Source organism: Odontomachus brunneus, unplaced genomic scaffold, assembly GCF_010583005.1.
Source record: "Odontomachus brunneus isolate Ranch 3 - 2012 unplaced genomic scaffold, Obru_v1 Obru_scaffold_091, whole genome shotgun sequence".
In the NCBI taxonomy this organism is placed as follows: domain Eukaryota; kingdom Metazoa; phylum Arthropoda; class Insecta; order Hymenoptera; family Formicidae; genus Odontomachus; species Odontomachus brunneus.
In genome coordinates this window covers 1,061,132-1,075,099 of record NW_022639541.1, presented here as the reverse complement: position 1 = coordinate 1,075,099, position 13,968 = coordinate 1,061,132, and the positions used below count along the sequence as shown (strand labels likewise).

General features: G+C 40.0%; 1 protein-coding gene across 3 annotated transcripts in view; it reads right to left on the bottom strand.

The window, feature by feature from the left end:
* Positions 1–13,968, bottom strand: part of LOC116848211 (potassium voltage-gated channel subfamily H member 8) — a 53,078-nt gene that overhangs the window by 22,814 nt on the left and 16,296 nt on the right. For 2 of the 3 annotated variants that reach the window (XM_032824075.1, XM_032824077.1), the window contains exons 3-6: positions 5,678–5,911; positions 3,993–4,124; positions 2,511–2,638; positions 1,275–1,503 (exon numbers count right to left, since the gene is read on the bottom strand). In XM_032824075.1, coding sequence (XP_032679966.1) covers positions 1,275–1,503; positions 2,511–2,638; positions 3,993–4,124; positions 5,678–5,911 — 723 coding nt within the window. The remainder of the gene's footprint in view (positions 1–1,274; positions 1,504–2,510; positions 2,639–3,992; positions 4,125–5,677; positions 5,912–13,968) is intronic. The other variant, XM_032824076.1, reaches the window with a different exon arrangement.

Sequence of the window (13,968 nt, the reverse complement as noted above, 5' to 3'; positions counted from 1 at the left end):
TATATATATATATATATATATATATATATATATATATATATATATATAGTATATATATATCAATTGATTCGATGATTTGGTTAGTAACTACAGCAACGCAATTTATTACGTAACAACTGTTTTTCTTGAACGTGTAATGTCACGTGTGTTATGTGATTCAGCAGAAAAATTCAGATCTAACACTAAATTAAAATCTGAGTGTTTCATTTGAGACAGATTTCTAGTAACCACTATTAATACAGACCTATAATATAAAGTTGATGTTCTCTCTTTCTTTTTCTTTTCTCTGAGCTTAATATTGAAAAGTCGCTTTTTCAAAAGAGTTTTTTCTGTCCTCCTAGACGTCATTAAACTCCCTTGTAATCGATGCGTCGCGACTCCAGGAGAGCTTTTTTCCGCTGTCTAATCAAAGCGTGACTTTGTTTAATTAAAGCAATTATGACGGATTTATCGTTCCAGACGCGCGTTTTCGAGCTGTCTCCTTCGTGGGTTTATTCGCTGAGAAACAAAGGGACGTCAGCATTCGATTAACCGAGAAAGGAAATTTACAGTTCGTTAAATATATTTTAAGTGTCACGTGTATAAACGCTAATCATCATTATCATCATCATTATCATTATGATAGTAACAATGATAATTGTATTTATCACAGGCTTCAATATTATTATTATGCATGTACCGTGCGTCGCAATACACTAAATCAATACAACAAATCAAGATTCAAGACCTACGTCTTGGATCAGGGTGGTGACCGGCAAAATTCACCCTGACCGAAGTTAATTGAGATTCAGCGAGTATGGGGAGAAAAATAGGGTGAACCGATCGCCACTCTCGGTTTTGGCTTAACGAGCTCTTCACGTGTTACCAATCGAACGGAGGACCTCTTCTCTTGTTTTCTTCTCGGCAAAATTATTACAAAAGGGCGGAGAAAGGCAGAGAGAACAAGGAGAGAAAGAGTGGGAAGGAACAGTCGATATCCCGCTATGGTGAAGATGTGGGACGGATTTCGCGAAAAGCAGTACGAGCGCGCTCGTTCGCGAATAAATCGAAAATCGGGATATTATTCATTCCTCCCGGAAATTAATCGTCACGTCAGAGTAAAAATGTGATGCGTATTTCTCCTTCGAAATTCCACGGCGTTTTACCTGGCCCGAATGGAATGCTGCGACCAGGGCTCACGGTTTAAACGAGAATCTCATCGACGGGATAAAGGGATAAAAGGGCGCAGAGGGAGGAAGGTCGAAAATTGGCGGTAGGATAAGAGAGATACTCACCGATAATGAAGAGCGCTTCGACGACAACGTCACTGACCATGGTAGGCCTATCGGTGTTGATGAAACTCGCATTATAGGGAACGATTATAGCCACATAAAAGGTCGCGATGAGTATCAACCAGTCCCAGCAGGATTTGAAGCCGCCGTAATGGCTAAGAATAAATTGCGACTTTTTGATCGCTGACGTTTTGTATTCCGGTAAAGGCGGTGCAGTGGAATGCAGAAGCGTCTAGAAGGATACGCAATGTAAAAGAAAGAATTTGTCGCACACTCGACATACATCGCCGAGTTTTCTCTCGCCCGTTCACACTTCGCGCGACATGTCTTTCTCTCTCTTTCACTCTTTCTCTACCACGTTTATTTTTAGATTTTTCCTTAAGCGCTTTTTTACCGAACAAAATTCTCCAGTACGAAATGTTTGCGCCAATTTGAACACTTTGGTGTGAAGTGAATCGAGCACTGAGAGAAAAATACTCGGAAATTATTCGCGGTGTATGAAGTTTATTCGCAGAAATTAGTTTTCACTCAAGTGAGCTTTATTTCGCGGAATATCTCTATATCCCATGAATAAACTTTCACATATTTTCTTAAAAAAATGCTCTTGCAGTCATAGCGAAAATCAAGTCACTAGCAATATCGCATACGTTTTGCAGTAAACGTTCGCTTAAATGATGAAGACGACAGAAACAATTTATACCTGAACTATTCGTGAAATTTCTCTGAAAGTCTCTGTGTGACGCGTATCCGGATCAAAACCTATCACACTTCTTATAAAAGTGGTAAGTAAAAAAGACCAAGGACAAACGAACGTAAAATTCTCACAGTCGTCCTAAATTTACTCGCGGATATTGTTGGAATACATCTACTACTATACATTCTACGTACCACAGACAATTCTTCAGCAGACATGAAAAACTCCAACTGCGATATTTAACTAAAACTTGTTACGATTCTACCTGGACCAGCAAAACATTTTTTTGAGTGCAGTGAAGAGAGGACGACTCGACGGAAAATCGAACGCCGAGCAACGAGCTCTCGGGTAGCGTATATCGTTGTTGTTTAAACTGATTCGTAGACGCGGAGCGCAATAATTACCGATCCGCGGAGTGCCTAAGACGCTTCGCGTATTACGCGTCATCGCTCCCGTGATCGATCAATTATTATCGCTCAATGTAGTTGAACCTTCGTCGTGCGCGAGACGGCGATCGTGTATCACAGGTAGTGAATAAAACGTACATTGTTTAACTTAATTTTGTGCTTATTGTCCTGCTTGTAATGGCCCGACAGTTGATAAAGGACGGCGCGACTCCTTCTTCTACCGTAATTGGAAGGCGGTGCCTCAGGGTCGATATTGCCATTCGAGTCTGTGGAATTATAAATTGAGCTATTACCGGCGAAGAGATTACACATAATAGCGTGGAGATACGAGAAGCGACTCTTCGAGAGAAACAAAGATCGCGCAGGATACGTTAACCAAAGAGCTAAGGCAAATGCATGTGTGAGTGTGCATTTCAGGCAAAAGTCTCTCGGCAAAAACGCCGCCATTTCTCCTGCACCCGGCCGTTTTTCATCTCGCAACTCGCGCGGCGTGACATCGCCGAGATCTCTGCGTGTAAATTTGCTAACAGATACACACAGAGCGTGGATGTATACGCGCGAGAAATGAAATCTCACTTAACAATAACACATTGTTCGCTTGGTCAGTTGCTTCGTGTGTTCTGTGAGTGCTCTACGAAGAGTTTGCGACCGATTGCGCATTCGCGCCGCGTCAAGGATCTGAAAAGGCCTCACAGAGGCGGAAATAATTATGGAAAGATTACGCGATGGCGCGAGATCGTTAATACATGTGAAGTATTCCTCAAAATTGACGATACAATTGAAATAAAATTACATGAGACGTAAATATTGTTTCCTGTGGCATTAAAATATAATAAATAGCATTAAAATTATCAAATGTGATTTGATATATGCGTCCATTGCATAATATACACAATGTGCAAATTTAATATATATATATATATATATATATATATATATATATATATATATATATATACACACATAATAATGAATTTTAATTTAATGTAATATATTTGCAGTTAATTAGTAACGCAGTCAATGTTCGTAAATACGATGAAATTGATGAAGATAAATGGAATAAGATTGGAAGAGTATATTCGCGTGTTTTCCTGAATGGTGTATCGATTGTCCATTTAACTGGCGCTCGGTTACAAACTCCCTGGTTGCAAATAGCCATATTCGTGCAGCATGTTGCGTGGTCGCAGTGTTCGAAGCATGAAACGATACGTGCGTTGTGAGAAAGGGAAATACAAAAGATAGAAGGCAAAATCCATTTGACACTGCAAACGCTTCGAAACGCGCCATATGGATCAATCACAATCTTTCTTTACGCGCTCGAAAGCCATTTGCAGTCTCAAACAAGTCATATCCAGAGAGAAAAAGAGAGAAAAAGACAGAGAGAGAGAGAGAGAGAGAGAGAGGAGAGAGGGGGAAGGATAAAGGAAGGCACAGAAAGATAGATGGGGAAAAAAGAGAGTCGATTCCTACCGATGTCGCGATGTGAAACACTCCTCGAAAATTCGAGTCGTATTTTTCGACGGCTCACGTCACACCCGAGAGAAAACGCGTCCCTCGTGAGGAGGGAAATCGATCCACGTGGCGCGTTATTTAGCAGCGAGAAGCATGGTTAGAACTCACCACTATCGTGCAACTCACAGAGCTGAAGAGTCTTCGTATGCGTGATGTCTTTGTGCGAGGCCAGGAACAGAACGACGTCACCCTTCTCGTTTTTTATCGGAACAATGTCGAGTAGGCAATCGAATGGGCTTCCTGCAAGCCGAAACTGGACGGTACAATTTGTCCAGAGCGAGGGGGAAGAGCGAGACCGGAATAATGCTGCCGAAATTTCGGAACAGCCGTGGACAGCGGAACATGGTGATGTAACACATCGAAGGGATATCGTATGGCGAGCCGTTTACCAATTTTCATTTCGCAATAACGTGCCCTGACATTTTTGTTAAACGCGAGGGCGGGCGAGTGCTGCAATATGGCATACGTGAACACGTAAAAAAGAACATACGTGAGCGAAAATAATGTCCAATTTTTAATTTAACGAATTTTGGTCCCATCGCTGTGATATTTGGGGACAGAAGGTTAGTGGAATTAATGTGACAACGACAAAATTAAACGCATTTTAATCGAAGGGAACAAAATTTCTCATGAACCAAAAGTTCCGTTTGCCTCAACTAAAACGCATTTAGTTTTGTCATTGTCACGTTGACTCAATGAATCACTTGGTTTAAACCAAAATTCGATCCTTAAGAACCAGAAATTCCGTTCGTTTCAATCAAAAGGTGCTCAATCGTGTCGTAGTTAATTGTCAGTTTATTAATTCAACGAACTTTTATTCTTTGTATCACGTGAGATCAAGTGTGAAGCGAGGTTTCATTAAACGAAAGTTAATTAGTTCACGCTTAGCGATCGCGCAGTTAATGAAGAGGTGAACTCGCGTTATTGCTTGTTGCCATCGCGAAAATCAATTTCGATATAAATTCGCAGTAATGATATGAAATATATCGCGCAAGTTGTCCGATTAACTTCGCCTTGAAGAACAATTCTAGTTGCGCGGCGAAAAAGAAATAAAACGACGAAAGTCTCTCAACGGCGGCGCGGGCATGAGATTGCTGCATTTAATTTTTCTCTTTTTCGTTACTTTCTTCTTTTTCTTTGTACGGTAAGCTCTCTTGGAAAATATCGCGTTTCTCAATGTCGCTCAGTTCCGTAAAAGTGTAAGCCAATACTCGCTTCCGGGTTACCGCGTCTCCTTTAAATATGTAAGTGTCGTTAGTGCATCCGTAATTGTCGCGTAAATTCGCGACAGTTTTTCTCTCAGGCACATATTCAGACGTTTATATTCTCGAATATACTCGTGTGTCCTGGAATATTCGCAAAGAATCGGAAAACACGCGCATTATTGCGATGCAACGCGAGAGAGGCACGCGTTGTAACAAATGCGTCAAGATAGAAAATATTGCTGTAAAAGTTGCGAAACGAAATTTTTGCAATCTCAGACTATACAGAATTATAATCTAAGTTGTTATATGATCTAAGTTTATTGAAAAATGTGATGCACACGGAGAAAGATATTTGGTTGAATTGACCAAATTTCTGGCGAAATATAAAACTGGAGATTCCGGTTGAAGTTACCAGAATTTTGTTAACAAGACTTTCGGTTAATTTAAATAGTATTCTAGTATTTAAACTGGTACTTTCTAATTTGTTCATATTTCAACATATGGAATATTTGACTCTTTACTACAAAATTTTTGCAAATTGTATGTGTTTTATATTGTATATTAAAGTGGATCAAATTTACTACTCACCGTTCTTTTTGTAGAAGACAACTTCCATCTTCAATTCGGTCTTGCTCTCCAGGCTCTTGTCGATCATGGCCTTTTCCTCCTCCTTCGTTTCCGGCCCGTAGAGAAACTTGCAGGCGCAACCCTTCTGCATGATTTGCGCCCGCGCGAATCCCGTCAGCTCGCAGAAGCCATCAGAGCAGTAGACGATCGGATAGATCGACGGCACCTGCGCATTTCCCAGTACAAAGTTGCTGTCTGCGAACAGAAACGGGGAACGACATGCTCTCAGGATTAATTGGTTCGACGTCCAGCAGATCGCGAGCGTGAGAATATACGTTTTTCTCAGGAGGAGAAGGAAGTTTTTCCTTCGGGAATCCTCGCTCACTCTTTTGGCAAAATTGCGATTCTCGCGGGAAAAATCGTCATGACAAAAGCCGCACTGAGAGACTTGTTTTTGTTTTTGGGACTGAAATATTTGGTACATACGATTTGGGGTTGGCATCGTGTTTCTTATTTGTAGAACGTATTAGTACGAGGAAGCAAAAACACATTTAAGGCGACTGGAGAGTCAGATTGCTTGAAAATCGTGCTTGTTCTTTCACAATTTTTTATGACAAACTGAATGAATATGCGAAAGTGTTATTTTGATGTGTATTTATACAACTAAAGAGAAGAAAAATATAATTTTGATGATCAAATACTCAATATAAGTGTATGGCACATGCAGTTAAAATATATTTCGTTTTTCTTTTCAAGGTCGTCATTTTGCAGTAATATCTTGACTCTCGGTAATTCAATTAAACTGAATTTTAGGTAGAACATTTCTGTAAGCTTGTCATTATTATGTGAACCACTGACAAACTTATGAAAATATTTAATTTTGAAATATTAACTTTTTACTATAAAAGAATTGAAAATTTAATAATATTCCATTAAGGTATTTGCAATTTTGTTAATTTTTACTCAATTTCTATTATAGTGGTTCGCACGATAACGACAAGCTTACGGAAATTTTCTAAAATTCAGCTTAATTGAACTACCGAGAGTCAAGATATTACTGAAAAATAACGACCTTGAAAAGAAAAACGAAATATATTTTAACTGTATGTGCCATACACTTATATTGAGTATTTGATCATCAAAATTATTTTTCTTCTCTTTATATGTTGTATAAATATACGTCAAAATAACACTTTCGCATATTCATTCAGTTTGTCATAAAAAATTGTGAAAAAACAAATACAATTTTCAGGTAATCTGACCATCTAGTCTCTTTAAATATTTTCAATTGCAATTGTTAAATGTTGGTTGATAGCGTTTCAACGAAATTTTAGCTTGCTGTATCAAATTTTGTGACTACGAGATCCTTTGTTCAATAGCGTGGCGAGGAAAACTGCCGAAGGGATTCGAGTTTCCCCTTCAGTTGTGCGAATAAACGCGTGAGATTCTTGTAGAATTTCCAGGAGGATGCTTCGACATCGCGACGCGAATGCGCGAAACGAAGTGTATAAATTCCCGCGACGTTGTACATTTTCCTTTTCCACTCCCAACGTGCTCCCCTTTCGCTCTTTTTCTCTCAGAGGGTGTTTGCATACGCTGCATAAGCAGCGGCCTACACGCCCGCACGCATGCACGCACGCACGCATGTACGTACGTACGTGACGTGAAAGTGTAGCTGAAAATCTGACATTTTCAGATCAAACGCCCCAAAGGAGAGCGTGCGCACACGATATTCTCCGCTTCGCCGCATATTATTTTTAGCCGGCAAGCCCTTCACGCCTCAACTTTCCTCATTATTCGTGCTAATTCCTATTTTACGCGCGAGGGATAGATCTGATCGTCAAACGACGCACGCCCGTTTCCGGATGCTCCCTCCCGATCGGGTCAAAAGCTCGTGAGCTGCAACAAAGGGTCGCACACAGCGAGTTACAGGGCGCATTATACCCTTCGTTGCCGTTTGTCCGCGTGTACGAACTCTCAGCCGCAAGTTGAAAGGGAGAAGTAAGTGCGCGCATATCGCCGCCGAAGTCGAGATCCTTCATATTTTGCGAACGATGAGATCTGAATCTCAATTTTAAACATCATGTATTATTTATCACGTAAGCATCACTTATCAGATTCTATCGAGTGCCACTTATAATCATTATTGTAAAGTAATTAAGAAACAAAATGAATGTTAAAATGATTCGAAGATAGAAAAAAATGTGCATCCAGGAAAATATAATCTTATTCTTGGGCAGAAACCTGTGAACTCAAGAAGTTTCTTCTTAAATTGAATCTTATCACACAAGCATTAAGTTTTATTAAATATGACTTCTAGTTATTATTATTACTGATTATAAGCGCGTCAAGTATTATTTATCATAAGTATTTCATGTTTCATTTACAAGATGAATGCAAAATAAATAAAATAAGAAGAAGATTGTAAAGGACAGAAAAATACAAAGGATTAGAAAAGAAAGACAAATGTAAAAATTATGTGAAAACACAAAAAATTCCACCTAGAAAAGTAGACTTTATTCTTAGCGGAAATCCTTTTATATATGGCTTCAAGATTCTTTTGAAACCAAGAGAAAAATATTTTAATATCCAAAACAATAACTTTAGTTGCGAGATAATTCCCGCTAAAGATAAAATACTATTCTAGGTGTGAGATGAGAAGAAAAAAGGCAATAAAAAAAATATGAGAAAGAGGAACATTGACGTATGTGCGATGCGAGCTCGCAACTTTTCCGACGAAAACTCGCGAATTTGAGAGAGCGAGACCGGCGTTTGCGAAAACGATACCGCTTTCGCTGTCGTGTTAATTTAAGCGCCCACTTTGCGGCTTGCACGATACGCGTATCATTATTTCGGAGGGCTCTTTCACCGAGGGATCTTCGTGATACCTGAATTTCATGAAGACACGGCAAACAGCGCGAGGATAGTACGTTAAGAGGCGACGTTACGTTAAGTTGTTCGCAAACGTCGAACGAACGACGCGATCCTCACCGACGGTAAACGAATGGATCGGCAGAAGGTGACGGGAGGTGAAATTCGGTATGACGTCGCGCGAGACGTCGAAGAATCCGCAGGTTGCGACATTAAATAAAAAATAGCATCGCTTTGACCCTTAGACAAGTGACGTCAGAATCATTGACGGAGCCGCCACCCAATGAACCGCGCTGGATGACGATCACCTGCGCGACTACTTGTAGCATGCGCTTTTTCTCTGACGTGTCATCAGCACGTTTGGATTATCGACTAGCATGGGAGCAGTCAGTCGCTGTTGTGCGAAAATGCGGTCATTCTCAAATCTTCAGCTATACGTCTTCGTTACGTCAGATTATGCACGATTAGCCTTCGTTCATTTAAGGCAGCCCTCCGTGACGATACCGCTGCGACATTTAATCGCGCACGGGGGGAATTTTATAGCAAAAATTATTAAAGAATTTTGCCACCGAGAAACAGATCGACATTCTGCAGTAATTCACTCATTTTATTCAGTAATATTATTCATTTCATTGCAGTAATTCAGTCATTTTATTTCTTCTATGTGTTACTCATATTTTAGGAACTGAAGGTAAAACACTTGCTATTGCACTTGCTATTGTGTTCATAGAACTACTAAAAACAGTAAAATTGAACAAATTTATATAAAAAGTAACTATAATAATCTCTTCAGGTATAGTGAACGGAAAAAATGAAATAAAATATTGTCAAAGGGCACACAGTTGTGCTTCTTTTTATTTTGGTATCGCGGATATTACTATTGATAAATTTCTGCAGCTGTATTTTCAAAACTGAATGATTAGTAATTCTAATTTTTTATCATGTTCGTGTATTAGTGTCTAATATTATTGTAGTTTCTCGTTAAAATTTGAGGTGTAATTTGGAAATTAAAATGAAAAGTAAATTTAATTGAAACTAAGGACGGTAACCCTTTATGGTATAATATACGGAAGAACACGTTTTAAAAATGTTAATTTTAATATCAAATATTTGAACTATATATATATATATATATATATATATATATATATATATATATATATAATATTAATATATTTCAGAGAAATTCTCTTGAAGTCAAATAGTAAGAGGATTCCACAAATAACAAGAGGATAAGATTATAGTTTTCTTAGTTAATGTAATCGCGCAAATAATCAGGCAGCATTTCAATTAATACGCAGTTTTAGTTACAACGACTCTCGAAGAGGTTTATTTTCTCCTTTTTACGAAACATCCACCTGAAAAGCGTCGCCGCCGCCGCTGGTGTCGTTGGCGAGATAGAAAACCGCGAGGGTGTTAATTCCAAAGTTGTTAACTGTGGTAGCAGCTAAATCGATCGCAAACTTTTAAACGATCATTAGGGCGGACGAATGCACGAGTGAGCTCGAATGGCTAATTAGCCGCTATGGGAAAATTTCCGCGACTGAGAAACAAATGTTTAATATTTGCGACGTATATATAGTCACGTGGAGAAAGAATTACTATAGAGTATTATTATAGAGTTACCATAGTATATGCCATTTTTTAAATTAAATTCTACCATAATGTTAGTGATTGTGATCTCGTATTCACGTTACTACTTTCGTGTTAGAAAAACCAAAAGTAGCTATAACTTTGGTTTTATCAAACACCAAGTGAGTGGTTGGATCAAACACTCCTTTCTCTCAGTACAGTTTCCGATCACTTTGGCGGTGTATATATACCGTATAATTACAGGAAATCTTAATGGGCTTGCCAAGTCCTCCAGGCAAATTGCGCAAGTTATATCGCCGCAACGGCTCGTCAAACGAACTCTAACTAATTAATCCCGCGTATCAAATCGAGCCACTCTTCTCACCGCGCCCGCTTCACTCGATTTTGCCACAATCCAATCTTCGTCGAGCGATTTCGGGAAAATACGAGTGATGTCTTATGCTAGGCCGGAGGGTACAATCGGATTTTTGAATGTCTCGAGGAGATAGCGGACGCGCGCGCGGAGCTGAGATATCGAACGTGGGAAAACTGTAAACCAAGCTCAAGCGGCTTTTCGCATTTTCCCAATGGAAAATTGGATCGCCTCTGGGTCGACGGCTCCAAATCCTAGAGAACCGTGGATCTCGCGCTTTTCAAATATATAAAGAGAAATTCGGGGAAGAGTTTCACGAGCAAAAATCCCGAGCGAGCGAGCGAAGTGCGCTGTGAACCGCTTGCGACCGATAAATGTTTTCGTATTCATTAATGCAACGTACAAGCGGAGTTTCGAGTTTCACGGGCCGGTTGCAGCTACGTATCCTGGGCACCAGGGTGCACACAATAGTTGCTAGTTATAATTTATTGATTCGTGCGCAGAGAGTAGTCGTCGAATGCAGTTTCAACGAAGAGAAAGAGTTTTCTCTCACTGCGGAGAAGTACCAGTACTCCTAACATCGAAAAGTAGGTATTACAGTGGCCTTTTGAAACGTGAAAGTTGAGGAAAGTTTCAAGCAAATACGGAAGAACTGTGTACCCACGAGATTAACGTTCGAATAGAAGACCAATCAGTCGCGGTAATATGTAATTTCTCATTGACAAACTGTTCTTTTCGGAATAAAATTTCATTCTTCATAAAATAGTTCTAAGAGATGCTTCTGATGCATTTTGCGGTTCGAATAAAATCAACCGTCGAGAGAAGTACGATTTTTTGAGTGCACATAATTATGTGTACATTTCGCTCAGTTACAGAATTTAATAAATCTTATAGCCATAATAATTGAAGAGCTAATTTTGTATCTCAAGATGGCATCGATGAAAAATTGAAAAAAATAAAATTTACTTCCTCTTTTCAAAAGAAGTTTTACGCAATTTTGTATTATATCGACGGCATCATCATTTTGGCAACAAGATTCCCTGTTAACTTAAACAGAATTCTGGTAACTTCGACTAGAATTTTTTGTTCGTGTTCACACTTTATTAAGAATTTTCTCAATTCAACCAAACCTTTTTTCCCGTGTAGGCCTCGAAGATGGATTAATATCCATTTGCTTTAGTCACGCGATACGAATACGGTAATTCTTGCCGTTAGCGCGGTGTATTATTTGACAAGATTTCTCTCTCGACGAACAGATTGCGACGGGAGAAGCTTTCATGAAACGTTTCCCCGAGACGCATAATGGATCGCGCGGAAAATTACGAAAAACTGTGACAAGAGAAATGACTCGAGTCGACTCGACGAGACGGTCCGAGTCGAAATTTCCGAGTTCTACTTTGGACTTGAACTTTCTAACATATGTATACTTTAAAGGATTAGCATGATACATATGGAAACTGAAATTCTATTTAGCGTCTGTAACCGGCGGAAAATGCCTAAAATGGGCATTTAAACTCTAAGGAGCGCCTTTCAGCGAAAATAACAGATGACACAGAATCAAAAGAGCTTAGTGTAAGCCTCGAAATATCAAAATAGAACGTGAAATGGAACATGGAGATTGAAAGTACACTTGAAAGGAATTATCCGATAAAAAATAAACAGACGGATATTTCCGATCAAAATACTGATGAATTTTTATATCCGATTAAATTTAATCGAATGCTTCCGGTTACAATGGCATTTCATCAGATAAACTGATCAAAAAATTATAAATCCGATATTTCTCATCGGATATTTCCCGATCGGATACAAAAATTCATCGGTATTTTAATCGGAAATATCCATCTGTCAATTTCTTATCAAATAATTTCTCTCAGTGCAGAGTAAAAGCTTCGAGTCAAGATCGACAACTCGTCGACTCGTTATTATTTTCGTGGTAACGGCACGGATCCCGTGCGATAACGAGCAGCTGCGTCGCGCGAACGCAATTAAAGCGAGAGTGATTTAGAGCTGATTACGGCGAATTAGCATGAAAATAGAGAACGGCACGCGACACATCGAAGCGTCGCGCATTCTATGCTGCCGCGCACATCTCCCATAGTCAGTCACGTTCTCCCTGATTCATGGCGGTGTCTGCGTGGATTAAAATATACGTGATGTTCGGCCGAAAATATAATAATATCACTCGGACGCGCCGCGTCGCGTCAATATTGAATCGCAAATCGCCGTTATCATGGTCAACGCGAATTATCACAAGAATGACGTAACCGATTCGACGACCTTGCGCGCCTTCGGCACGTTACGCGGATTTAAATTACAAGTTTTACGGCGACGGACACGCGGAGATATTTACGAAAGGGCAATTCCATCAGGGCCGGCGATCACCCTTCCCTCTCGCGCTCCTTCTCGTGACTTTTCTCTCTCGCTCTTGCTCGAATTTCCGGTCGTTAACTCGAAAGTTTGCGCCAAATTAGGGGAGAGCACGGCGGCGCTGTGACACTGTCGCCTGGAGTTATCAGAGTTTTGGACCTCTTTAATGGGACGGCCTCATTGTTTTAATACTCGCTCGCGCGCAATCCCTGTCAGAATTTATCTCGCTACTCATCTCATACTCATGCTTCCCTTCTCCCCCTTTTCCATCGCATATTTCTTTGATTCGTTTCCCGCGTCGCTTGCGACGTCGTCTTTTGTTTCATGCTCGTGTCGCCCGAGGACTCCTCTCCTCTCCCATAAATAAATGATGATTATTATCGAACGGTAGTACGATGTGATAGAAGATACGTTATCATACGATTCAATATGACTATGTAATTAAACGATGATTTAATCAAGTGATAATGAATCATATGTTAATTAATCCTATAATCATATAATTAAATAATAATTACTGAAATTCGTCAGCAACATTTGAGATAAATCCTCCCGCGACGCTCGTTTCAACTGAAATCGCAACGGGACTCGGACTCACGAGTGTGGATCTCACTCTCGTGCGATATTCTTACTCCGGTTGAAGTGCATTATCGGCGCAACCGCGGGTCGATATTATATGCATGCGAGCGTCCCTTCGATATTACGCGAACGGTTATTGACCCGGCGAAGGAGCGCGAGAGAGCTCTCTAGCCATTGTTTTTGCATCTTTGCAGACACGCGCGAACTCCGAGCGAACGCTTTCGTTCAGCAGACGCGGATTATAGGCAACGTCGTGGATCCACATCTGCTACGTACTGTGAGGGAAGCGTTAAACTTAGACAAGGAACAATGTTACCGCCGGCGTACACCTGCCGGCGAAAGAGAAAGAGAGAGAGAGAGAAAGAGAGAGACTGTGCACTTTCCTCGTGGTGATATAATTTACTGCGAACTCAATTAAGACCGCGGCGTTTTACAGTCCCTTCATTTATACTTTCTCCGGAATCGTATATTCGATACAATTAATGAGTTCTGTCTACACACAACGAATGTGTCAGTAATTATCAGACATCCTGTGTATATATATATA